Raw genomic sequence first — 27,915 nt, forward strand, 5'->3', positions numbered from 1 at the left:
AGCAGCTCCAGCACAAGCCAAGGAGAACCCGGTACTACCGTCCCACCCCTCTCCAACCAATCAGATGTGCTCTGGGCCCCAGCCCCCCTCATTTTCCTGTCTGTAACATCATTAGGAAACAGATTGTTGCTCTAGTTCCTATTATCCCCCCACTGCATCCCCATCCTTCTGCCCAGCCACATTCACACCTTTACCTCTTCACTTCCATCCTCTCACCCAATTACCCAGCCTCTCCCCACCCCCAAAACCTCTCCTCCAGCCTGAGCCAAACTCATGTAAATGCCTCCCTCCCTCCCGTCCACCACCTCTTACATCTCCCCCTCTGGTAGCCCCAGTCACTTCAATGATTAAGCTCCATCAAGTTATGACAGAACAAAGCCATGTAACTATTACCAGTTACCCTCATCCACCCTACCCGTTCACTTCCTATTGCTTGTCTCACTCCCTTCTTGTCTTCAGTTGATTTTAAACTTCCAGTTAGGGGCTGCGTCTTCCTAGGTCTGTACAGCGCCTGTCACAACATAGCCTCTGTCTTGATTAGGTGCTACAGAAGAAGTACTACTAAGAGACAATCAGCACTGACTCAAGTGCATCTAAAAACCCAATTGTGTCCAATAGTGGGATTAGCTCTCCATAATTATTTTAGCTGGGGTCAAGATAATTTCTGTATCATGTTCCAAGAACACATGAGATTTAATCAGAGGCATATCAGCTCAAATGTAATGTTTCATCCTCTTCCCATGGTGGTTTATGCATCATGCATCCGATGAAGTGGGTATTCACCCACAAAAGCTCATGCTCCAATACGTCTGTTAGTCTATAAGGTGCCACAGGACTCTCTGCTGCCTATGCATTTTAGTTATTTCGGCAAATAAAGCAAGACATGCATCTGGACTCTTGGCTTGATTCCACTAGGGAGCACCAGTTGACAACAATCCTGATTATTCAGAGACTTTTATGGGATACATTGTGCTGAGAGAGAGGTGCTTTTATTCCACAGATTGCTTTAAAACTAAGTGTTATACAAAATGTTACACATTTTAAAAACTATTCAAAGAAAAGTGACTCATTTAGGATCCACAATAGAGCAGGAAAGCAGCATTAAAGTGAACAAAGGACTAGGCCCTGGGGAATCTATGCCAGCACAACCATCACTTCCTCTCTATTAACTGAACAGACAACTAGGTGTGCCATGTCTTTACTGTTCAGATTCACAGAAGTGCACTGCCCCATAAATCATGCCAATTAAGGGTTAAGTCTTGGAGTCGCTACAGAGGCAAGTCCAGCCGTGATCAGTAATGGGAACACAGAGGATGCGAGGATCAGGTCCTGACTGGGTGTGTGGTTTAGCAGAGTACTGATTAAGCAAGTTCTGCTGTAATTTATTGCACTCACTTTAAAACTAATAAACCAAACCATTCTTACGTACATCATCAAAACTCAGAAAAATAATCCCCTACAGCACTGCTGCCTTCCTGCCTTTTTTAAATCTCTTTGCTTGTTCTAAAGCCAGAATTTTGTTTTGGCAGCAGATCCAGAAGTGTGTTATGCAAAGTATAGACTGTGTTACATACAGTACCTTCCTCAAGTGGCCCTTTCTAGCTGGTGATATTTTATAATAAGTTTAACATACTTCAGTAAGTAAAATATTCCGGCACACAGGTATCGCCTAATCTTAGAAAACAAATGAAAATATGACAACATAATACAACTTTGATACAGAATCAGTTTAGACAAGATTTTCACAAATGTTAACAAATTTATAGTGGTCTTTACATAAATCTAGGTTGTTTTTTCTATATACACAAATTAAAAACCCTGACACAGTAGAGTCTCGTGTGTCTGCATAGAGGACACCAATTTGATGTTTCTAAGAGTCAGCTTTGACCCATTGCTTTGAGTCTCAAAGGAGTTTGGAAATGTCTTCATACTGAATGCCTTCAATTCTCCGTCCTTTTAAAGGCCCCTGCAGATGAATAAATTGCAAGAAAGGTTTGCGGGGGGAAGGAAACTGCTTGTTGAATCTCATAATAAATAGTTACAAATTACAACATAGCTGAACTGAATCAAATCAAACCTGTTCACACAACTATTTTTTTCTTAAACATGACTAAGTGAATAGTGCACAGGAAACGAAAGAACTGTATGCCAACCAACGCTGGCATTTTTACACATTTCTGTCTTCATTTGTTTATTGATTTTTAACCAATGTACAACGTTCATCCTTCAGAGACTGCGGACAATGTATTAATGTGCAAGGTTAGATTTTGAGACGACTGCACATTGTTATAATAATTATGGAATTACTAGTTAGCAAGATTTAAAGGGGGACTGAACATTTATGTGGGCAGAAATATTCAGAGTTTTAATAGTTAATGGTAAATTTTGGAAGGGATATACAATTTCATGCTTTACTCTCAAGCTATTAGGAATTAGAATGAGATCTGCTTGGGGGGGGGAGAAGATTATTCTGGCAACTGCAAGCTTCTTGCACCTTTCCTCTGAAGGATCTGGTGCTGGCCGGTTGGAGGCAGGATACTGGACTAGATGAACCAAGGTGATGATCCAGTATGGCAGGTCCTATGTTATATGTCAAAGTGACCAAATGCACGGGCAGTTACTCCAGTTATCTGTTCAAGAGCAGTAACTGCACATAAAAGTTATATGTAAGGCCCTACCAAATTCACAGCCATGAAAAACGTGTCACGGTCTGTGAAATCTGGTCTCCCCCCGTGAAATCTGGTCTCCTCCCGTGAAATCTGGTCTTTTGTGTGTGTTTACCCTGTACCATACAGATTTCACAGGGGAGGCCAACGTTTCTCAAACTGGGGGTCCAGACCCAAAAGTGAGTTGCAGGGAGGTCACCATACTGCTCTCAGAGCTGGGCGGCCGGAGAGCAGTGGCTGTTGGCTGGGCGCCCACCTCTGAAGGCAGCGCCCTGCCAGCAGAAAGGGTGGCAATACCATGGCATGGTACACTAAGGCTCAGCCCAGAGAATATTTTCTATTGAGAAAGGTGCTTTGTAACAAAAATGCAAACACAGTCTTGACTATAAGCAGCATGAACAACAAGGATTCAAAATCCATTAATCTTCAAACTACACACCCAGCTTGATTTTCATACATACATTTTAAGTGCATTGCTTTACCAGTTGAAAAAGTTATTGTATCATTAACAGAGTACATTTAAATTAAACCTACTAAATATTTTACAAATTTATCAATTTGTAAATTCAGTATCCCATTGTCTTTTAAAGGTAACGAGGCCCAGTGGATTAGAACTTGAAAGGATTTGGGTTCTAGTCCTATTGGCCGGCTAGGTGACCCTGAGCACCAATCTGTGCCCCAGATTCCCTATTTGCCAAGGGGCAATAATGACATTCACCCTTTATAAAGGGCTTTGAGACCTCCTGATGAAAAGTGCTATGCATGAAAGATTATTAAATATATTTAAAATGTACATACAGATTCAATGATTATTGCTGCTGAGAAGTTCTTCTCGTTTATAGATTCTAAGATGCCTTCATTTCCTCTGTAACCTCCATTTAAAACCAGAACTTTCTTTCCTGAAACAGTAAACAGGAAGAACTTTACCCATAGGAACTCCCAATGTCTTTTTATCAAGCTCCGCTCTACTGAAAACACAGGACAGAGTCACTTTGGGAAGTCTGTATCTCCAAGAATTATAGAAGATAGTGTTCCCTTGGAAGCAATGCTCAGCTTTTCTTCAGGGACTGCTTGATCCTAACATGCCTGAGTGATACAGATGAACGTTGTTTTGCTTTTAGGAAGCTGCTGATGCCTGTTTATCTAACTAGGCTGAAGAGCAAAGCAGAAAAGTTTGTCATAATTCACTAAAAGTGCACATGTGAGGTATGTAGCAATGAGAGCTCCAACAGCTTCTGAAAGGATGCAGCATTCACCCTCATTCTCAAGCTAGGCCTGCTGTCAGGGCAGGAGCCACCTTCCTTCTAGGATCACTCCCCTTCTGGGGTACCTTGCTGTTGCTGATAAGACTTTCTTGGTCCTTTACTATCAGGAGCCCAGGACTGACTGTGGGCAGCTCCTCTGCGCAGGTACACAAGAGGAAGGGAGAGGTTCCTTGAATCCTCTCCATCTGTGAAGGAATCATAGAATCACAGAATATCAGGGCTGGAAGGGACCTCAGGAGGCTATCTAGTCCAACCCCCTGCTCAAAGCAGGACCAATCCCCAGACAGATTTTTGCCCTGATCCCTAAATGGCCCCCTCAAGGACTGAACTCACAGCCCTGGGTTTAGCAGGCCAATGCTCAAACCACTGAGCTATCCCTCCCCCAATCCAGCACTTTATGACTAATAGAGATTTCTAGGGAGCCCTGGCAAGCTTCAGTTACCTTACAATATTTAAGGGCTTGGCTACACTTGAAACTTCAAAGCGCTGCTGCGGCAGGGGTGTGTTTTTTTCACACCCCTAAGCAAGAAAGTTGCAGCGCTGTAAAGCGCCAGTGTAGCCAAGGCCTCAGTCATCTTTTTTCAAAATCCTTGTAATTTCTCTCTCATCCATCATAAAAATATTCCTAAATAAATAAATGAATGCCAAAAACCCAATATCCAGAAATAACCTTACAATCACAAACTTCAGACAATGGAGGAAACTTTAAAGTGACAAATACATCAAGAAATACACTTACTTACATTTAATATATATATAATATGTATTATATGGAGGGAAAATGCATGCTAAGAATCACTGAGGACAATCAGTAAAGCTCTATGGCAGGCTCCTACAGATACCTCCTGAAAAGAGATACTTTCCTCTAGTCAAACCAAAAAATGCTTCCTATCCTTCTTAGAAGGAGCATAATTCCTCTTGGAAAGCTCTGCAAAATCACCAAAAAGAATAAATGCAATATTTGCACCAACAGCAACCAGAGGATACTTGGTACGTGACAAGAATATCTTAATCCAACGTGGATAAGAAATGCTGGCTAGGAACAAAAGCAGTAAAATGACTCAGATGACACTTGAATTATAGCTCAAAAGAATGAAAGTCAGTCCATCAGATGCAGCTTTGCTAGCGGGTTTACAAATAAATTTACCTGGTGCCGGTATTACTGTCTCTAGATGTGTCTGGTCAAGTTTCAGTTTGTCTCCAGAATCAATCATCTTTACAACTGCTGTGTATTTGTCAATTACCTCCTGTCATGGAAAATTAAATATATTTATTTTAGAAAGGGAAAGATACCTATAACTTGATTATTCTCTTATTAAAAAAATACAGATAAGAGGATTACAAGCAAATGGCCATGTAATATTAATAATGCAAATACATTGGGGTAATTACAAAACAATCATTCTTTGACTTTCTGCTAATTTTTTTTAAATAGTCTTAATAGAGAAGAGATTCAGAAACATAGGTCTACATTTTCAAAAGTGGCAAGTGTTTTCAGGGGCCCAAATTGAGAAGTCTGAAAGGGATCTGATTTTTAAAAGTGCTGCGCAATGATCTTCTGAAAATCAGACCACTTTAAAGAGTCTCAGATAGGGCATCCAAAATCACTAGTCAGTTTTGAAAATGTAGGCCATCGGTTTTGTCCTGCTAGATCAGATCCCATGGTTTATCTAGTGCAGTATCCTGTCTCTGACAGTGGCCAGTACTAGCTACTTCAGAGATGATCAGATGCTTCAGACCATTAGGCCAGGCCCACCAGACTGAAGAACTTGTGAATCCAGGGGACACTTCTTCAAAGATAATTTGGGATTTTTACACATCAATGCTGGACAGAGATTACGGACACAGTCTCAAGGCCTGAAATACCATGCACTGCTCTTGGTCACTCCGCAGCAACACAGCTTTAAGATGACCGTATGGTCTAAAAAGACTCATTGACAAAATCAGAGTCTGAAGAAAACAGTAACAAGAGTAAACTTAATAGGGAAAAATAGTCATCAAGAATGAAGGGGTGAGTGGACGCCCACAAGCCACTATTTTGATTTGCAATAAATCCCAAGTCACTCACTGCCCAGAAGGAACTGAGAATCAGGTAACAAACTCTGAGAAAGTTAAAGGGAAGCCCTCATTCTGATAGTTGGGGTTCAACCACTACCACTATAAGCAACCACATAAACAGATGTTTTCTAGTTGCTGTGGAAACAGAACTGCCTCCAATCACTTTTATTCACAAACTTTTATCAGATAAAATGCTGTAGATTCACCTTAACAACTGCTTTCTTCTTATGATACTTCTCACCAAGTTTTTTTGTTACAATTTTTACAACAATTTCCTGGAGAAGGGAAAAAAGGAAAGAGAAAAAGCTAAATACACAAACAAAAATAACTTACTCTCAACTCAATGTTTACATCACAAGTAGCTTTTAACTCGAGTTGTCCCCACAAGCAGACACTGATGTTATGCTGTGTAATGTCAGCAGGCAACACCACTTCTAAGACACGACATTACGGAACTTTCATTGTGGGAGGAAACCCATCACAAAGGCATCTCCTGCCCTCACTGACTCAAAATATACTTAAATTTGAATTCAGTGTGTTAAAAGAAAGCCCTGTGTGGATCACTGAGAGCAAGGACTGACCCAGGACATTTGGATCTAACAGCATGAGCCTGAACTCCCTGAGCTGCAAGACATAGTTGTGTCAGTTCAAAGGCTGTAGCTTACGACTAAATCTCTCTATGGTCTGACCACTAGAGTGGGAAAAAGATACCCTCTAGTGCACGTAGATAAGCTCTAGAAGCACCTGTCCTTTAACGACAAAGTAAGCCATCATTACCCAAAAGAACTTAAATATTAGCATTATAATGTTTCAGAATAGTAAATATTGCACAGTAGCCAGGAAAAGGGAAATATTTGCAAACTCTGTGAGAAATTAACTTATGATAATATCTCTGTTTGGAAAATAAAAAATGTATTTTTGTTCATATTCTGCTCTTGGATCTACAGATGTGGCAAACCAGCAGGGGCGGTGTGCACATTCCCAAAGGCAGGATTTGGCCTGATAACTATGTAGTTATTCAGATACTTACAGGCTGCAACCAGTAGTCTGTTCGAGCTGTTTTTTTCTTTTCTTCTTCAAACTACAGAAGAAAAAAAAGTCAGTTGTTTTTTTTTCCTTTCATATTAATGTAAAGTTCCCACCCCCGAAAAAACCCTGAACAAGTTCCATGCACTCAGGTATCAAACCAAAACAGAATAGTGAAGGTGTTTACTACACCAGTGGTCCATCTAGCCCAGTATCCTGCCTTCCAACCATGGCCAAAATTCCAGGTGCTTCAGAGGGAACAAACAAAACAGGCAATCACTGAGTGATCAGTCACCTGTCTTCCACCCCCAGCTTCTGGCAAACAGAAGCTACAGACACTCAGATCATGGGGTTGTATTCCTGGATCATGGGGATGCTTTCAGAGAACTAGCCACTATCTTTCTTGAGTGGTAACAGCTAATTTAGATCCTATCATTGTACATGTATAGGTGAGATTACGTTTTCCAATGTGCATTACTTTGCATTTATCAATACTGAATTTCATCTCTCATTTTGCTGTCCAGTTACCCAGTTTTGTGAGATCCCTTTGTAACTCTTTGAAGTCTGTTTGGACTTAACTATCTTAAGTAGTTTTATATCATCTGCGAATTTTGCCACCTCACTGCTTCCCCCTTTTTCCAGATTATTTATGAATACGTTAAACTGTACTGGTCCCAGTACTGACCCCTGGGGGACACCACCATTTACCTCTCTCCATTCTGAGAGCTAACCATTTATTCCTACTCTTTGTTTCCTGTCTTTTAACCAGTTACTGATCCATGAGAGGACCTTCCCTCTTATCCCATGACTGCGTACTTTATTTAAGAGCCTTTGGTGTGGGACCTTGTCAAAGGCTTTCTGAAAATCTAAGTACACTATATCCACTGGATCACCCTTGTCCACATTTGTTGACACCCTCAAAGAATTCTATTAGACTGGTGAGGCATGATTTCACTTTATAGAAGCCATGTTGACTCTTCCCCAACAAATCATGTTCATCTGCGTGTGTGATAATTCTGTTCTTTACTACAGTTTCAACCAATTTGCCTGGCATTGAATTTAGGGTTCCCAGATCTGGAGTCTTTTTTAAAAATTGGCGTCACATTAGCTATCCTCCAGTCATCTGGTACAGAAGTTGATTTAAATGATAGGTTACATACCACAGTAAGAAGCAGTTCTGCAATTTCATATTTGAGTTCCTTCCAAGCTCTTGGCTATTATACCATCTGGTCTTGATAACTTTTTACTGTTTAATTTATCAATTTCTTCCAAAACCTTCTCTAATGACACCGCAATCTAGGATCTGTCCCCCTAAAAAGAATGGCTCAGGTGTAGAAATCTCCTTTACATCTTTCTTCTGCAGTGAAGACTGAGGCAAAAAATTCATTTAAATTTCTCCATAATGGCCTGATCTTCCTTGAGTGCTCCCTCAGCACCTTGATCATCCAGTGGCCCCACTGATTATTTGGCAGGCTTCCTGCTTCTGATGTACTTATCTTTTTTGCTGTTAGTTTTTGAGTCTTTGGCTAGTTGCTCTTCAAATTCTTTTTTGGCCTGCCTGATTATAACTTTTACACTTGACTTTCCAGAGTTTATACTCCTTACTATTTTCTTCAGTAGGATTTAACTTCCAATTTGTAAAAGATTTTTTTTTGCCTCTAACCACTTCTTCTACCTTATTATTTAGCTATGGTGGCACTGTTTTGGTCCTCTTACTAAATGTTTTTAATTTGGGGTATATATTTAATTTAAGCATTTATGGGTTGTTTTTTTTTAGTTTCCATGCAGTTTGCAGGCATTTCACTTTTGGAACTGTACTTGAAAATTTCTGTTTAATTAGCTTCCTCAGTTTTGTGTATTTCCCCTTTCCGAAGTTGAATGCTTCTGCAGTGGGCTTCTTTGGTATTCCCCTGAGGAATGTTAAATATAATTATATTATGGTTGCTATTACCAAGTGGTTAGGCTATATTCACCTCTCGGATCAGAACCTGTGCTCCACTTAGTACTAAATCAAGAATTGCCTCTCCTCTTGTGGGTTCCAGGACTAGCTGCTCCAAGAAGCAGTCATTTATGATGTCCAGAAACTTTACCTCTGCATCCCTTCCTGAGTTGTTATGTACCCAGTTAATATGAGGATAGTTGAAATCCCCCATTATTATTGAGTTTTCTATTTTTATAGCCTTTCTGATCTCCCTGAGCATTTCACAATCACCATCACCATCCTGGTCAGGAGTATATCCCTACTGCTACATTCTTATTATTCAAGCATAGAATCTCTATGGATAGAAATTCTATAGTACAGTTTGGTTCATTTAAGATTTGTACTACTATATTTAACTCTATGCTTTCTTTCCCATATAGTGCCACTCCCCCACCAGCATGACTAAATTCTGTTATTCCTTAAGACAAGGGTACAAAATATTTGTGTGTCCCATTGACGATCATCATTCCACCATGTTTCTGAGATGCCTATTATATCAATATCCTCATTTAATACTGGGCACATAAGTTCACCCATCTTAGTATTTAGACTTCTAGGCATTAGTATATAAGCACTTTTAAAATTTATCATCTTTTAGCTCCCTGCCATTATGTGATCTAATTGAATGGGACTCTTTTTCAATAAGATGAAAGGCAGTTCTCTTTAAACATTTATAAATTTTTGACTAGAATAAAACAACACTTTTCTTGCAAAAAATGTACTAAGCTAGGGCACTTGAAAAATTCAGACCACTTGATCAGCATCCAGAATTAAACAGGCATTGGTATTACATGGGGTAAGCCATGATGATCATGTAAAGTGGTGAGCTGCTGAATTCCACCCAACCTGGAGCTTCCAGTTCTTTTCAAAGGTAGCCCCAAGCAGAGTGCGGTAAGTGATTTAGCTTTGGGTTACAAAGGCACGGATCTCTGGGTAACGTTCTCACTGTACCTCCATGATCTCATCCAGTGCAGATTTCTTCTTTTTCTCTTTTGATTGACCTGAGCTGTGAGCAGATTCTTTCCGTTTAACTGATCCTGCTCCTCCCACCATCTTCAATGCACTCAGTCCAAGGACACTGCTGAAAGAGGGTTTAGATTAATAATAAAATATTGTTTTCATTCTGATTCTTAAAATGACACCTTTGCAGACATGCCCCTGGAGAACAGGCTGTGCAGAGGTGCAGCTGATCTTTTAGCCCTCAATCCCACCACATAATCTACATGAATCCTGCACCAGATTTCAATGGGGACCCGTATGGACACAGGAGCAGATCAACTTGCAGGATCGAGGCACTGGATTATAAACTCTGGGGCAGGAACTGCACCTACTTTTGTGTTTGGATTGCAGGAACTCCAAGAGGCAAACAATCTGATGGTCAAACCAACCCACTGGTCCAAGACTTAGATGGATGCTTCAACCATTTTAATACAAAAATGTTTCTTCCAGAGCACATTACAGGGAAATTTATCTGTGGGCAGAGGTACAATAGGTGGACAAAAGCCTGTTCATTAACAAAACCTCTCAGATTGAATTGGGCCATATGTTCTTGCTTCTCTGTAGGAAGCTGCTGCGTTTACAATGAGCAGAGCGATCAAGATCCTATATCTGGATATGGCTTAGTTTGTGTTTATTTTGAACCTGCAGTTTTTCGGGTTCTTTGACCAATTTTATGAAAGATCATTTCTGATTCTGCAGGAAGTCTGTTTGTTTGCTTTGGTAACAAGGTTTACTGTCTTGTGTTCAAACAGCGTTTTGTAGATGTAAAGTGCTGTATAAGTGCTAAGGATAATTCAAAATAAAATAGTACAGATTATCATGCTCTCTAATGCAGAAGTAAAACAGTCTTGTAATGTTACAGAACTCTTGTGCCTGGGAGCATCTCTGACTCTGCATGAGAAATTTAGGTCACTACTAATTCCACAGAGGTCTAGACAGACCAATTCCAGCAAATAGCCGGAGACCACTCAGAACAGTGCTTCTTACTTGCAGGAGACCTATTCAGGGATGTTTGTATTTTAAATCCTGTAATCACCTTGAGCACTACCTGGGAGTGGAATCTTTAGGAGTACTTTATAATATGCCTCAAAGCTTAAAATCCCTCTGTTATTATATTGAACCAGTTTATAGTCTAATTTTCTGCCTCACACATCTCACATCAGATATCTTATCTAAAAGCTTCCCCGGTGATGAGATGAGAGCTTTCATTTTACCTGTAGTATGTTTAATTACATACAATATTGTCCTATGAGAAAGGATGGTATATTGCTAGCCAAATGTTTTCACAGACTGCTGTAACTTCTTATCATCACTGCTTGTATTATTGATCCCTTTCTTTGTCTTGCACTGCTTGTGGTTACACCAAAACTCAATGAAGTTTTAAAACAATGTATTTGGATTCACCCTCTTGAATGCTGATCAGGAAAATGTATTGCAGGCGATTGGCCACAGGAGTCAAACATGGGTTTACAAGATGAAATTAGTAGTGCATAAGTAGAAAGACAGCTAGGATATTGGAGAATCATTTAATTATTTCTGATTGTATATTTTAGCCCTTTATTCAACTTTTCATATGTTGCTTGTCTTCTTAGGAGCTGAGCCTGCATCTGGCTCCTAATCAGTGGATGCGAGGAAGCCCACTAATTTCCGTGGGGCTCCACACACGGGTCCACCCACCAGGCCAATAGATTCATAGCGTTTATACCAGAAGGGACCGTTAGATAATCTAGTCGGGCCTTCTGTATAACACAGCAGGACCAGTCAATAGACTGCATACTCTTTAGGGCAAGAATTGTCTCACTGCACATGTGAGCAACACATAGCGCATTGTGGGTACTACCATAATACAAACAGTAAGATAGGACACAAACAGAATGGGATGCCTTGGTGTCTTTTCCTCACCTTGTTTTAGAAGACGCTGCTACCGAAGTACTTGCTCCTTTGTTTAAATTGAATGCAACTAAAAAAATAAAGAAACGTTACTCTATTTCTAGCCTTTAAATATAACTGCATTTAAGGGTGTTACAGCGAAGAATTGCAAATTAGAAGCAACACAAATACGGAAAGATTTACTCTTCAAATGTTTTGGCTCATCCTTTAAAATAAACTGCTTTATACAGGACAAGGAGAATACTTTGCTCTCCTATAGTGCTTTTCATCCATGATCTTTAAGCACTTTACCAATGCTAAGCCTCAGGGCTCAGTCCCTGCTTTAATATCAGATCACAAATATCCTCCATAAATTCTAAACATACATATTAAAAGTCCAATTACCTTTCTCTTCATCGTTTTCTCTGTTTAGTTCAGTATAGACAGGCCTTTCCTGCCAAAGAAAAATAAAATAAATTTCAAGGGTTGTATAAACAACTGATGTGATATCATTGCTGGGGATCTTTAATTAGCTCAATTTTTACAACTATTGTAAGGTTACCAAACCAGTCACTATGGCCTGATCAGTTAGGAGGATTAGGACTATAAGACATCTTGTTATAGACCCTTTTGCAGAATTCTCCAATTAACATTCTCTATATAGATATCATCTGAAACAGACTGGCTCCAATAGGAAAGGAAAGTTGCCTTTTATTAACAGCCCTATTTCTTCCTGAGCCAACACAGCTATACAGAGAGACAGTCTGTCGAAATGATACAGAAATGATGAGACTCTTCCCTATTTTGACGCACTGAAGGTTCATAGAATCACAGCAACATAGGGACAGAAAGAACCTCGAGAAGTCATCTAGTCCGTCCTCCTGTGCTGAGGCAAGAACATGGAAAGAGACCATCCCTGACCATGTTCTTTAAAACCTCCCATGATGGGGTTTCCACAACCTCCCTTGGTAATCTAGTCCAGTGCTTAATTATTCTTGTAACTGGAAAGGTTTTCCTAATATTGAACCTAAATCTTCCAAATCACCCAAAACTGGACACAATGTTCCAGCTGAGAATGCCCCAGTGCCAAATCAAGGGGAATGATTGCTTCCTGTGTCTTCCATTTAACACTCCTGTTAATACACCCCCGAAATTTTATTTACCTTTTTCACAAGTGCATCACATTGTTGACTCATATTCCATTTGTGATCCCCTATTATTGCTAGATCCTTTTCTGCAGTACTACCATTTAGCCAGTTATTCCCCATTTTGTAGTTATACATTTGACTTTTCCTTCTTAAGTGTAGTACTTTGCATTTGTCTTTATTGAAATTCATCTTGCTGATTTCAGACCACGTTTCGGACGAATGTCGAGAAGAAAGGCAAGAATGAGAGAAGAAGGGCGGACATGTTGTGATCGGCACAGTCTTAATAACAGCTGAAGACCGATCAATCCAGGTGATTTCAGACCAATTCTCTGATTCGCCAAGGTCCTTTTGAATTCTAATCCTGCCCTCCAAAGTGCTTCAACCCCACCCAGCTTTGTGTCAACTGTAAATTTTATAAGCATACTCCACACTCCACTATCCAAGTCATTAATGAAAATATTGAACAGTACCAGACCCAGGACAGACCCCTGTGGGACCCCACTAGATACGCACCCCGTTTCACAGCGAACCATTGATAACTATGCTTTGAGTTCAGCAATGGTGCTCAAACATTTTCAGTCACGTCTCCCCCTCCCTTACCAAAACTGGAATGTGTCCACGAGCTCTGTCCTTAACTCAAGCCATCAGAAGTTCAATTATTACAGTACAATAATAGGCAGAAATAGAAAATCCCCAATAGAAAGCAAGATATTTATAAACTAAGGAGTTACCTGGGAACCAACCCAGTGACAAAAGAACATAAGAACAGCCATACTGGGTCAGACCAAAGGTCCATCTATCTCAGTATCCTGTCTTCCAACAGTGGCAAGATGCCCCTGAGGGAATGAACAGGTAATCATCAAGTGATCCATTCCCTGTCACCTACTCCCAGCTTCTGACAAACAGAGGCTAGGGACACCATCCCTGCCCATCCTGGCTAATAGCCATTGATGGACCTATCCTGCATGAATTTATCTAATTCTTTTTTGAACCCTGGTATAGTCTTGGCCTTCACAACATCCTCTGGCAAAGAGTTCCACAGGTTGACTGTGCATTGTGTGAAGAAATACTTCCTTTTGTTTATTTCAAAACTGCTGCCTATTAATTTCATTTGGTGACCCCTAGTTCTTGTGTTATTTGGAGTAAATAAACACTTCCTTATTTACTTTCTTCACAACAGTCATGATTTTATAGATCTCAATCATATCACCCCTTAGTCATCTCTTTTCCAAACTGAAAAGTCCCAGTCTTATTAATCTCTCCTCATACGGATGCCGTTCTATACCCCTAATCATTTTTGTTCCCCTTTTCCGAACCTTTTCCAATTCCAATACATTTTTTTTGAGATGGGGTGACCATATCTGCACGCAGTATTCAAGATGCAGGCGCACCATGGATATACACAAAGGCAATATGACATTTTCTGTCTTCTTATCTATCCCTTTCTTAACGATTCTCAACATTCTGTTCTCTTTTTTGATTGCCGCTGCACAATGAGTGGAAGTTTTCAGAAAACAATCCACAATGACTGCAAGTTCTCTTTCTTGCGTGGTAACAGCTAATTTAGACCCCATCATTTTATATTTATAGTTGGGATTATGCTGTCCAATGTGCATTACTTTGCATTTATCAACACTGAATTGCATCTGCCATTTTGTTGCAGTCACAGTTTTGAGACATCCCCTTTTGTAGCGATTTGCAGTTTGCCTGGGACTTAACTATCTTGAGTAGTTTTGTATCATCTGCAAATTTTGCCACCTCACCGTTTCTCCCTTTTTCCAGATCATTTATGAATATGTTGAATAATACAGACCCCTATGGGACATCACTGTTTACTGCTCTCCATTCCGAAAACTGACCATTTATTCCTACCCTTTGTTTCTTATCTTTTAACCAGTTACCAATCCATGAGAAAACCTTCCCTCTTATCCCATGACAGCTTACTTTGCTTAAGAACCTTTGGTGAGGGACCCTGATAGGACACTATCACGGAGCATGCCTCACTGCTGCGGCGCCTGCTAGTTGTCCAGAGAATTAGCACTGTAGTCTCTTCTGGTGGTGTCTTGCCCACTGTCACCTCTGTTCCTGGTCCCATATCACTCCCAGGACTGCAACATCCTCTTCAGTGACACTGCCCTCTGGCTGTGACACACTCCATGCTCCTCTCCTTTCGGGGGACTTGCAGTCCACTGTCTAGCCCAGAAGTTGGCAACCTACGGCACGCGACCTGATTTTTCATGGCACGTGGATTGGGCTGTGCTGCTCAGCCCGCCGCCGCTCTGGGATTCCCGCTGCTGGCCCCTTGCCAGCCGGGGTCCCACTTAGCACCCACTGCTGGCCTGGGGGAAGGAACCCCAGGCTGGCAGCGGGCTGAGACCCCAGCTGGCAAGGAGCCGGTGGTGAAAACCCCACAGCGGCAGTGGGCTGAGCTGCTCAGTCCACCACCGCTCTGAGATTCCTGCTGCTGAGCCTTGCCAGCCGGGGTCCCCTGCCGCAGCCCCACTCAGCACCTGCTGCCCGCCTGGAGGAAGGCACCCCCTGCCGCAGCCCCACTCAGCACCTGCTGCCCGCCTGGGGGAAGGCACCCCATGCTGGCAGTGGGCTGAGACCCCAGGTGGCAAGGAGCTGGTGGTGGAAACCCCAGAGTGGTGGTGGGCTGAGCTGCTCAGCCCACTGCCGCTTTGGGATTCCCACTACTGGCCCCTTACCAGCCGGGGTCCCACTCAGCACCCACTGCTGGTCTGAGGGATGAAACCCCAGGCTGGCAGCAGGCTGAGACCCCAGCTGGCAAGGAGCTGGTGGTGGAAACCCCAGAGCAGTGGTGGTCAGCCCACCGCTGCTCTGGGATTCTGACTGCTGGCCCCTTGCCAGCCAGGGTCCCCGCAGCCTCAATCACCTTGCTTCCAGTTGGAGTTCCAGTGCAGGCCTCCTGCCACAGGGTCCAGGCTTCCAGCCCTGCTCAGCCCTACCAACCACCAGCTTCACTCACCTCAGCTGCCGATCTGGGGTTCCGGCCGCTGATCTCCTGCCAGCCAGTTATCAATTTATAACTCAGAAGCCTGTGTGCAGCTTAAAATATCTAAATAGGTGCCACCAGACATTGGAAAACTCAGCAAGGAAAAGGATCACACTAAACTGATAAGATCTGCATTTTAATTTAATTTTAAATAAAGCTTCAGAAACATTTTGAAAACCTCGTTTACTTTACATATAACAGTAGTTTGGTTATATATTATAGACTTATAGAGAGACCTTCTAAAAAACGTTCAAATGTATTACCGGCACGCGAAGCCTTAGAGTGTATACATGAAGACTCGGCACACCACTGCTGAAAGGCTGCCGACCCCTGGTCTAGCCACTTCCTTCAGTGACAAACTGCAGTCCACCGCCTAGCCACTTCCTTCAGTAGCTCCAGCATCCTCTTTGCCCTTGCATCAGGGCCTCAGTCTGCAGATCCCTGCAGCCTGCCAGGAGCTGCCTTTAGCTCTCTGGGTCTCTGCCTGCAGCACTGCATGGTCCAGGGTGCTTGCTGCTCTCTGCCTGCAAGGCAGCCAGTCCTCCTCCCTTCCCAAGCTCCAGGGAGTGATTGACCCTGCTCGGTTCTGCAGCCCTTCTTATATAGGCCAGCCCAGCCCTGATTAGCTGCTCCTATAAGCCCTTCTATGATTGGCTGCCTCCCGCGCAGCCTCCCTTGGGCTGCTTTTAACCCCTTTTCTGCCAGTGTGGAGTAGACACCCCATCACAGACACCCTCCTATGAAAAGAAAGGAATGGAATGCAGAGGAATGGAAACTTATTGTGCAAGTCTTTCTCAGATGAGGCTCATATATTCCCCCCCACCCCACAATACCTCTAGGGACTTCTGTGAATAGTTCCCCAGAAGCCCAGCAGGCTAACTGGTGCGGGACTTTTAAGTCTTGCTTGCAGCAACCTGAGGTCCTAAGGGATTGGCATTTTGGAAGAAAAAGATGACCAGGGTACAATTGCATATGTTGGAGATATATCTTTAGAGCTCTAGTAATGACCATTTAGGCCACAATCTTCTAAGGGTTAGAGCTAAATGAAGGGAGAACTATTTTCCAGGAATTGTGGAAAGAGGAACAGAAAGGTTTCTGGAGCTATAACAACATTTTCCTCATTAAAGGCAGAATGTTTCTTTTATGGACATAGGAACTAGTTCCAAAACTTGCCTTTTAGAGGGAATGGAGACTAGAAGGGCCAGCCACCCACCTACCTAATTTGCCAGTGTGGTTGAACGTGGCACCTGATATTCAAATGGAGGATCCAATGTGGTAGGCTACAAAATGCTGCTATGGCTGGTTGGTTGTAGGACTCCAACTGAACCTTCTGAAGAAACTCTAGCATAGCTGAGATCACTAGAGGTTTGGGATTACTAGAATGAATGAAATGTCCTGGTTGAGTTCTGTTTGGATACTACACTGTATTAGAAATTAACAGACAGACAATCCATGCTGAACTACACTTCTCTTCCAATGCCCAGGCTGTTAACTGTAGGTGTTCCTGGTGTGTATGAATGAGACCCTGCTCCAAGAGGCCTAGTGCTTTTGTAGGTATCAGGGTCCTTCATTATCTAGCAATCCCAAAGTGCCTTGTGGGCTGATGGAGGCCTAGGGAAAGGATTTCAATTCTACCTTTTCCTCTTTTCTGTGAACTGTCTTGAAAAGCAGTAGATTCTTCTCTGTCCAGGACATTATTTCCATTGCTATGGAAAAGCTTTGAACTCTGGTTACTCCCTGGTTTCAGAAGGGATATAAACACTCATGCCTGAGTCATAAACCAGCCACTACCAGGAAGCAGCAGACTTCCTCTGTGACTACCTTAATTGCCCACAACGTGGTTTCTTGCACCTTCTACTGTCACCATCATAGACAGGATACTGCACTCAATGGACAACTGGTCCGATCTCATATGTCTATGTTTTGCTTTTATTTATTTTTAAGACACATCTTGATAGAGGTGACATAATAAACTCAAAGGATGTGTAATATGAGATATTGGAGACTTGTCTTCCAAGTATGCTTGCTTCCACAGTGAGTATACATGGCTTTTAGGACCTTGGTTGACCTTACCTGCCCACAAAGGGGCACTCGATGTTATCTGAGAATGACACCCAATTATGAATTACATCAAGTGCATGGTTCTGTGTCTCAGAAGGAATTTCAGAAGGTGCATTTTGAGAAACCCGTTCAGAGGATGAAGCTGACGAATAGCCCCAGCAATCCTAGCCATTGGAAGTAACTGCCTACTGATGACCTTGGGAAATGACTGCTGCAATTAAATTTCTGATCTTTGCAAACTTTTACCATTATGATAGAAGTACAGCTAGAGCCATGTCTGTTTTGTTCTCAGGGACCAAAAGTTCCTCTTGAAATTGAAGAATGGATGACTATCAACCTTTTCCAACAGCTGTTCATTTATGCATAGGTCTATTTCTCTGGACCAGATACCAAATGGCTACGCACAGGTAAAGGTGTGTGATGGGTAACCTGTGTCTTGCTGTGACTACCACCTGCCGCCTAAGATTCTGGGTGCAGAGGATGGATCAGCAGGAAGAGTCTTGCACAACTGGCAGCTTCTGTACATAGATATTCTTTTTGGTTGTCAGGCTGATGAATTTTTCCTCCGAACAAACAAAATTATCTAGGTTTCTTTGGAAGCTTCTATTCCAGATTTTCCCTCTGCCAGGGTAACAGCCCCTTCTGGGATACTCTTGGTGTTGGAAGCAACCAATGGATAGCTATGTTGGCTTCCACAGTAAGAGCTGACGCCTCTGCAGTCTCAGCTAGTAATCTCTCCAAGTCTTCCCCCAACTGCTCCTCACCTGAAAGTTTGCATACACAAGATATCTGTTTAAGATGGGAGATGGTTGATCACAGGTGTAACATGGCTTTCCTTGTAGCCACCAAGTTGGCTTGTCACAAATCACATCAAGAAGCTGACTCGGACAGAACTTGAGAAGTCCCATTCCATGCAGGGAATCACACCTCTAGACATTGAGCCACATGTTTGCCAGAGTACGCTTTCACTAAATACATGAAAAATCTTTGTCTGAAAGGTTATGGCTGAGACTTTGAAATTGTTGCTCAGTGAGTCATCATGCCTATTGTCTATGAAGTCTTTTGGAAAGAAGTCCCCTTCTGAAGATGTGACTGTCTTTCACTGGTGAAGCTACTGCTGCACCAACCTTAGGTTCCCAAAACTTGTAAAATTTCTGTTTTCTATCAGAATTTTAGTTTACCATTTGGTTTAATCAGATGTCCTCATTTGGATCTTATGATGCCCTCAAAGGAGGCATCAACAGCAAAACATGTGTCTAATAATGCCTGAAGGGGAAGATATTTTATTAACATTAATGAGTTTCTTGCAAGCCACTGACTAACATGATGTCCTCGAAAAGTCCTATAGGAGTTTGGGGGGGCTTTTTGGTTAGATTTAAAAAAAAAAAAAGCACATATGGTACTCTCTACCCTGGCTGTTTGCAGAGGGGAGGTAGTACACTATTCATCCTGGCATGGGGACCAAACAACAGAACAGGAGTACTGGTACACATATCTCAATCATGAAAGCAGCTTGCCAGAAGTCCCTAGGAGCCTGAAAGGCTGCCTGCTCACTCCCCAAGGCTGGCTAGCAACCAAGTACTGGAGAAACCACCTAGTATCGCTCAGGGCTTTACTTAGTAAATCATGATCATTTTGAACATGGGAAGAGATTTTTCACTTACCTCCCTGTAAGTTTCACAGGGAGTGGAATCCTCATGTGTATCTGTTCTGGTCACAAACCGCCTGAAGTGCTCCTAAGGCTTTAATGTGGAATCAGCCTGTGGCACAAGGGAGGGACGGAGAGAGAAACTCTTTTCTGCCTTTCAGAGTCAGAGCCCTTTCCCTGACAGGACAAGAGGTTAGGATCACAAGGCACAATTCCCATTCCACTGCTACCTAAAACCTAAGCTCCTTCTCCAGCAGAGGAAGGGTCCTTAGGCTAAATGCCAGACAGGCCCAATTACCAATAGGCTGAGCCTAAAGCAGGACTGCACAGGAGGCACAGGCATCTCTGCATGCCCAGGCTTCCTGTAGGGTGGGGAAGGGACAGTAATCATGATACAGAGCACTGTAAGCAGTGAGGAGAAGAGCCCAGCAAACGCTCCCTCAGCGGGAGAAGGCAAAGAAGGAGCGGTTTAACCCCTGATTTTTACCCCACTTGTTCATTAACAATATTACTTGCTTTTGCCTTTCTAGAGTCTGGGATTTCCAGGATTTACCCATGAGTAACATAATCCCCTGATTCAGAGTGGGAGGAAAGGGAGCTATGTAGGAGCCCTGCTTCTTTCCCCAGGGAGCTGAGGACCCACTTCACTATCTGGGAGGGTGAGGTGGAAATCTGGATCCTTCCACGGTTTCCCCACCCCCAGTCCAGGTCTGTTGTGAGCCTTACACCCTGAACCGGCCACTAGCTCCCTCCTTTTCCTTATTCTTTCCTCAGAAGCTCCTGATCATGATATTCTGTGCAGGAGTCATAACTCCTCCGGGGAGGGGAGGTGACCTGATATGCCAATCTAACTTTGCGCCCCGGGCTGGCTAGATGGCAAAATCTTCTTCTTTAACGCTTAGCCGAACAGTCACTCGTAGTGATCGTTCGCCACTTGGTCTGTTCCTGTGCAGCCACAAGAACTTGACAGCCCGAGAGTCCAACATCAGAACAGACTTGAACAACCATGTAGTAGTGGGTCTGCCTGTGGACCGCCTCCACCCCTCGGCTGGTGGAATTTTATCCCGGTTGTTGCAAGACACAGTAACAGGCAGGGCCTCTTGTAAGTGCTACCCCATGTAGGGAACACCACTTAGATTTACACCAGGTGTTTGCAGGACACCTCTGCCATGCCTGAGTGGGGGCAGAGGAGTCTGGCAGGGAGGTGCTGTAGTGTTGTCTTGAGCCCAGTCAGCCCTTGCCCCTGCAAATACAGATAAAACTATGCCTATGCTCAAGGGCTCCCCCCCAGACTCCCCCCTCTACCCCCACTGGGCCCTGGTGTTTTTATAGCATGATTTGGGGGGGGGGGGGGGGGGGGGGGGGGGGGGGGGGGGGGGCTCAGCAAGAAAAAGACTGAGACCCTGGCTTACACCTCATGGTTCAGAGGTGACCAAAAAATAAAAAAAATAAAAAAAAAAAATACAAAAGCAAAGCAACCCATGATGCATGTTACCAATCCAGCATTAGTTACCTGGGAAAAATTCCTCCCTAACCTCGGCTGGTGATTGACCTGTAACCTGGAGCATGAAGACTGATCCTAGCTAAGAACCTGCAAATGAGATTCCATTGGAAGATTTGACAGAGCAGTCCTACGAGGATTAAATTAAATATTTACTTAATAAGAGCACTTTTGCGCTTGAAGAGTGGTATATATAATATCTTCTCACCTGTTCTTTCCCCTCCAAGCCTCTCCTAACTTGCTCTTCAATGAATTTAGCAGTTTTTTCTTCATCATCAAGGTCCTGTTTCTTTTTCTTCTCTTGTTCCTGTTGTCTACGGATAGTTTCTGGGTCCCGATCAATATACTGGATATACCAGCCTTTAGGAGTCTCATCCACTTTGCAGAAGCCTTAAAAAACAAACACAGATCATATTTCAACAGTTACTATCAAAACCAAACTAAAGAAAAATGCTTACATTTAAGAAATTATGTTTATGGAATAAGGAAATGCCAAGACATGCATCATAGCTTGTAGTTAGCGTATCTATGTATTAACAGTAGCACACCATTTCTCCATGTACTCTTCTTTTAAACTATCTTAAAGCAAAAGCTTTTCCTTCAGCTAATCGGATTTATTTTGAAATAGGTCAGTGTAGCTAACAGTGACATAAGTACATAAGCTTCTTTTGTTTAATGAAAAAAAGTATTTCCATATTTTAACAAGGACAAAACTCAAATATATACACACACACACACACATATATAAATAAAAAAACTACACATACAGAATGTTGTGCTATAGCATACATTCTACTAGAATGACTTCTAATTACTCACATTTGTAATTTTATTAGAATGAGTTTGCTTTGGCCACATTACTCAGGCAGGTCATTACAATGAGTGCCACTAAAACCTTCACACCAAGCCATATATTCTCTATATGCACATTTACCAGAAAATCTGTCATTGTAGATCTCAAACCTTAAACCTTTTGCAAGTTCAGGGATTAACATTGACTACCTCAAGCCATCTTAATTTGTGGAGCAATTCTATATTTGGAGGGAATATTTCTTTAATAGTTTGTTGTTGTTTTAAATAGCAGTTGTTGAAAGTTGATCTGAGTTTAGTAGTAGTTCCAGTGGACGTGATTAGTGGGCAGAGTGCAGACGAAGCAGGAAAAGGCTCAGAAGTTAGCATAAGGTTTGAATATAATGGGTTTATCACTATTTATGTGGCACTGATGTGAGTATAATAAGTGTATATGCATACTTTTTATGATTTTCAGTATTTTGCACTAATCAGCAGGTTTTACTGATTAACTATTGGCAATGCAGTCACTCAATAATCATTTCTTATAGGAAATAAAATTACCTTCTCTCCCTAACCATTTAGTAAAGTCAGTTAGGGTTTCCCATTGCGTGGCATTCATGTGGATGTGCTCTCGATGGCTGATATATTCATTGTATACAATATTATTGTGTACTCTCTTAGTTCCTAAAACAAAAATATATTACTGTTAAATACAAGTCCATTACTGGGGAAAAACTGATGTGCATTTTTGTTATTGAACTATAAAGGGTCATTAAAAAAATAATCAAAATATTTACCAAATCGTCTCCTGAGTAGTTCTAAGAAATCATTTCGGAATTCTCTGATGGAATAAAAAGGAGACTATTTAAATAATGCTTTTACAGTTACGTAGCATTTCCATTTATAAATGACAACGGAAAAAATATTAGAAAATAAAGAGGTGTATTCAGTTCAAAAGAATATCACCAGATTCAGATAATCTATTTCCTCTTTTACTGGAACATTTTAAAATATGGTATCATATGTGTATCACTATATACACCTACATAAGTCTATATGCACAGCTTGTGTGCCTGTATTTACACAATTGTGTAAACCTGTCAGTGTACTCACATACACTTTGGCTATGTCTACTCTGCAGACCATGGGTGGTGGCATGCAACGTATACGGAGCTACACGCTACAGCACACTGTGGTGTGTAGCTACATGCATCAGTGGAAGGCTCCAGCAGCTCCCTGCAATGAAGAAAGGCTCTGGCAGTGGGGAGCTGCCAAAGCCTTTCCCAGCTGCCTCCCCCTGCCAGTGCCTTACCCCACTGCTGCAGCCTTTCTCTGTGGCAGAGAAAGACTCAAGCAGCAGGACACTATACTATTAAAAATAGCAGTGAAAACAGGAGAGGTGCTACTTGGGTGTGTAGAGAGCCACGTAGGGTACATACCCAAAGGGTTCAGGCATGACTTTATTCCACTCACCTAAACAGTTCCTCACCATCTACAATGCTATTTCTATCTGTGCAGGGGCGGGGGAAGTGCAGTGTATATACTTTATTTGCCACCATAGGGCATGTGCAGTGTAGACATACCCTTTATCCTCCTTGACCTGTCAGCTGCCTTTGACACCATCAACTACGCTCTTCTTTTCTAAATCTTGTCCTTCCTTGGTTTCTGTGACTCTGTCCTTGCAGGGTTCTCCTCCAACCTCACTTATTGATCCTTCAGTGCATCCTTCAGAGGAGCCTCCTCATCTTCCCTCCAACTTTCTGTAGGGGTTCCACAGTGCTCTGTCGCTGGTCCCCTTCTCTATCTTATCTCTGGGCAATTGCAACAGTAACACAAATTCAGCTTCCATTTCTACGCCGACAACTCACAGATCTACCTCTCTGCTCCAGACCTGCCTCCTTCTGTCTCAATTAAAATTTCTCTCTAACCATTCCTTTGGCTGCCTAGCTGACAACTCAAACTCAGCTTGGCTAAAACAAAGCTCTTAATCTTCCCCTCTGCAAGCCCTCTCTGCTACCTCCTTTCTTGATCACTGTGGACACCACTACCACCATCCTGCCAGTCACTCAGGCCCATAACCTGAGCGTCATCCTGGATTTGGAGCTCACTCTGGGTACTCACAGGTTATGTCCTTATGTGGCTGATTCTTTCTACACAACATGTCTAAGATGCGGCTTTTCCCATCCACCCACACAACGAAAACACTCATTCAAAATCTCACATCTCATTACTGCTACATCCTTTTCACTGGTCTTGACAAAGGCACTCTTCCCCCATTCGTAACCATTCAGAATGCTGTTCCTAAGATAATTTTCCTAACCCATTCCTTAGTCCATGTCACACCTCTGTTTGCATCCCTCCACTATCTCCCCTTCTCTACCACATCAAACATATGCTGCTTGTTGTCACTTTCTAAGCCCTTTACAGTCAATCCCCACCATCTCTCTTTCCCTGTTGAGCTGCTGAAACTCATCTCCAATCAAGATTATGATGCCAACCTCCATCACACACTTAAGTTTTCAAATAAGTACTTCTGTGCTTTCTTCCATGCTGCCGCTCACAAGTGGGAGGCATGCCCCATAAACATCAGCAAAACTACCTTATTATCTACTTCCAAATCACTCCTCAAAACTCTCCTTTGCTATGATGTCTAAAAAAAACTTGTCAACTACACAGCTCATGTGCTGAAACCACTGCCTATCATGCTGACAAATACTGCCCCTTTGTTTCCTTGTACCTCCCTGTCTGTAGCCACCTGTTGTCTCTTATCATAGATGGTAAGCTCTTGGGACAGGGACTGTCTTTTTGTTCTGTGTTTCCATAGCATCTAGCACAATCAGGTCCTGGTCCATGACTATGGCTCCCAGGCACTGCGATAATACAAGTGAATAATAATAATAATATCTTCTACCAGTTAACATTTCCTTACTATATAACCAGGGCCCTGACAAATTCACGGGCCATTTTGGTCAATTGCACAATCATAGGATTTTTAAAATCACCAACTTTCAGATTTAAATATCTGAAATCATAATTTCACAGTGTTGCAACTGAAGGGGTCTGACCCAAAGGGAGGCTGGGGGGGAGTCGCACTATTGCCACCCTTACTTCTGCGCTGCTCCCTTCAGAGTTGGGCCCCCAGCCAGAAGCCGCCACTCTCTTGCCACCTAGCTCTGTAGGTAGTGCAGAAGTAAGGGTGGCAATACTGCAACCCCCACTACAATAACCTTCTGACCCCCACTCCTCCTGCAGTTCCCTTTTGTGTCAGGACCCCAGTTTGAGAAATCCTGGGTCTCCACCATGAAATCTGTATAGCATAGGGTAAGCGTCCAAAAAAGACCAGATTTCATGGTCCGTGATGCATTTTTCATGGCCGTGAATTTGGCAGGGCCCTATACATAACTTCAGAGGGTTACTAACAATAACAAAGTGCTGCATTCTGACTGGCTAATAAGTTTAAAATAAGATATTTAGAAACAAGGTAAATTTTTCAAAAATGATTAAGCCCCACTGAGTTGCAATGAGACTTACACTCCTAAGTCCCTTAGGTGCTTTTGAAACTTTTACCTCTTAACTTTTCATACAGCTGTTTTAAAAGTACCTACTAAGTAACACTACAATAACATTTTAAAATTCATCAAAATTCAGCTTCTTCAATGGGACTCCAAGAGGGCACAAAGAGGCAACCACCCAGATTCAATTGCAGGATCAAGGCCTATGTGGGGAATTTTGAGAAACTAACTCTGAAAAATAATCCATGAACTGTTGAGGATCTTCAGAAGCAAGTAGCAGCTGTCTCTGGTGGGATTCGGACATACAATGACATTTGAAGCCATTCTGTAAAATAAAAGATAAACATTATCTTGATTTACAGAAGTCAGTAAACTGACATTTTAAACACCAATAAAACCTAAGTCAGAGTTTTAAAAAATAAAACAGACTCATCCCTGGTTATACCATCATTGCATAGTGCCGCTAACGTGGGAGAACAGAGCTTAGGCAGCAACTGTATGACTTCTGCTTCTGGAGTGTGAAATGTTTGTCATAAGCCCTAATACTGTTACAGTGAGAGGAGATTCCCTTGGCTTCACCAACACATCTCCCTCACACCAGCCACTCCCTTTTTTCCTTTTTCCAAATGGTCCTTTATGCCCAGAATGCCCCCTCCATCCCAACGTAGCAAGAATCTATGCTCACCTCTTTTAAATCCCTTAAAACACTTCTTCTGTGACGCCTACCTAGTTTTAGCTCTCCTCTTGCATAAGAGATGTTATTTTTAATAATGCTTCACTGCTGTTTGATTATTCTATTTCCCAGTCAGCTGATGGTCATTATCCTGATGTGTTTTTTATGGTCTGGTCCTGAGGGGTATTGAGCACCTGCATTTTCCCTTGATTTCAATGCAAGTTAAAGGCACTCAGCACCTTAGGATCAAGCCTTTACATCCTAATCCTGAAGATATAATAGCAAAGCAGTTACCTCCCTCACCTGATTAGTCCTACTGAGTACATACAAAAGGTTTGTCACATTGGGACCCAAGAGATTGATCGTAAAGTAGAGAGTGTCAATAGGGGTTATCATCCTGTGTTCTGTTCAGCATTAAGCACATGGTCTGCATTCAGTAAACAAAGTGATATGGGACTTGTATTTTGGGGGCAGAATGTCAGTGTCATGAGTGAAGATGGAGCTCATTATAAGTTCTGCTTACATATTTGCTAGAGATCAGTGCCACAACTATGAAAGTGAAAAGGACTAATAATGCCCCAATTCGTCCAAGTATTTGTGATATTGATAACCTACCAAAGGAGAGAGAAAATCTAGTGCACTAGTATATTACTGATCGTGAAATTGTCAAGATTATTACTGGAGGAAGTTAATAAAAGCATCTCATCAGAAGACAGTGATACTTGCAAAAGCTGCAGTAGAACTTAATCTTTCACTCTGTTTATTAATACACGTACAGGTGTACAGACAAAGGCATGTGAAACAAATGTCAAGTTAAAGAATTAAATCTTATCTAGTGTATTTTATTAATTTGTGTGGATTATTATAATGCTGAATATGGACTTAAAACAGATCATGTTTAGTTCATTGAACTGTATTTGAATGTATAGCCTCCTCCGATATGCATTACCATTGATTTAGGCAAAAGAAAAAAAAGAGTTATGTAAATGACTCTTCCTTTGCTACAGATACATGTAAGTCTTTATTACTAGTCTTTCAACAGCCCTGGTTTTCAATTTTTTTTTATTGAACCCATTCACAAAGCAAGCCTCTGACTATACTCCCCCCCCCCGCCATAAATTAAAAAACGAGGGGGAGATAATTTAATGGGGGCTCGAGGCTGTCAGCCCTACGGAGTTGACAGCTTGCGACTCCCATGTAACCACCCTGCGGCCCCCTGAGGGATCCCCCCCCAGTTTGAGAACCCCTACGAAACGGGCATTGTGTTTCCACGAGGTTTGCGTTGTTGCTGAGAGCGACGCTCCCGTTCCCGTGCTCGGTGGCTCTGGGCTCTCGTTAGCGCCTCGCTGAGGACAGGGACGAGCCAAGTCCCACCCACCCCAGGCCTTGCGCTGCTCCGCCCTAAGGGTCTCCTATCCCGCCTGCTCCCGACACAGCCCCCTACCCCAGCCAGCGGCCCCTATCCTAGTTACGGTGAGTCCCAGCCCCTGCTCTAGCCTCCCAGCCTGTTCCACCGCAGCCCCGGCCCAGCCCCCGCGCCGGCTCACCTCATCCCGGCACTGCTTCTGGCACATCTGGCAGTACCAGCGCAGCTTCTGCAGCCCCTTCGACTTGATGCGGTTGGCGATGGCCTTGGGGCTCAGGAAATCCGACTTCCCCATGGCGGCGGCCGACCCTCGGCCCAGACCGGAAGCGGAAGG

The 27,915-nt window shown here is 42.6% G+C and overlaps 1 protein-coding gene across 3 annotated transcripts; it reads right to left on the bottom strand.

The window, feature by feature from the left end:
- Positions 1-967: 967 nt before the first annotated feature.
- Positions 968-27,911, bottom strand: KIN (Kin17 DNA and RNA binding protein). Of its 3 annotated transcripts, none has more exons than XM_050936960.1 (13): positions 27,763-27,911; positions 25,773-25,867; positions 22,828-22,871; positions 22,592-22,714; positions 21,447-21,628; positions 12,270-12,318; positions 11,898-11,955; positions 9,948-10,077; positions 7,020-7,070; positions 6,196-6,264; positions 5,079-5,178; positions 3,465-3,565; positions 968-1,966 (listed from the first exon to the last, which is right to left on the bottom strand). In XM_050936960.1, exons 1-13 carry the CDS (start codon positions 27,874-27,876, stop codon positions 1,904-1,906), a joined length of 1,179 nt encoding a protein of 392 aa, XP_050792917.1. In that variant the 5' UTR covers positions 27,877-27,911; the 3' UTR covers positions 968-1,903. The 3 variants fall into 3 exon arrangements, with proteins under 3 accessions (XP_050792917.1, XP_050792915.1, XP_050792916.1); XM_050936958.1 differs by having other exon boundaries at positions 9,948-10,074; positions 27,763-27,908; XM_050936959.1 differs by lacking the exon at positions 22,828-22,871 and having other exon boundaries at positions 27,763-27,853.
- Between the last annotated feature and the right edge of the window lie 4 nt (positions 27,912-27,915).

The sequence above is a fragment of the Gopherus flavomarginatus genome, chromosome 1 (genome assembly GCF_025201925.1).
Source record: "Gopherus flavomarginatus isolate rGopFla2 chromosome 1, rGopFla2.mat.asm, whole genome shotgun sequence".
Lineage (NCBI taxonomy): Eukaryota > Metazoa > Chordata > Testudines > Testudinidae > Gopherus > Gopherus flavomarginatus.

What these genes read in the sequence shown, in the direction of transcription:
- KIN (XM_050936960.1), bottom strand. Translation starts at nt 27,876, where the DNA reads ATGGGGAAGTCGGATTTCCTGAGCCCCAAGGCCATCGCCAACCGCATC. An exon ending in TTCATGGATTATTTTTCAGA is followed by an intron (nt 22,872 to 25,772) that starts GTTAGTTTCTCA and finishes TTATTCCATCAG; the next exon opens with AGAATTCCGAAATGATTTCT. An exon ending in CAGCAATAATCATTGAATCT is followed by an intron (nt 1,967 to 3,464) that starts GTATGTACATTT and finishes ATTCATCTGCAG; the next exon opens with GGGCCTTTAAAAGGACGGAG.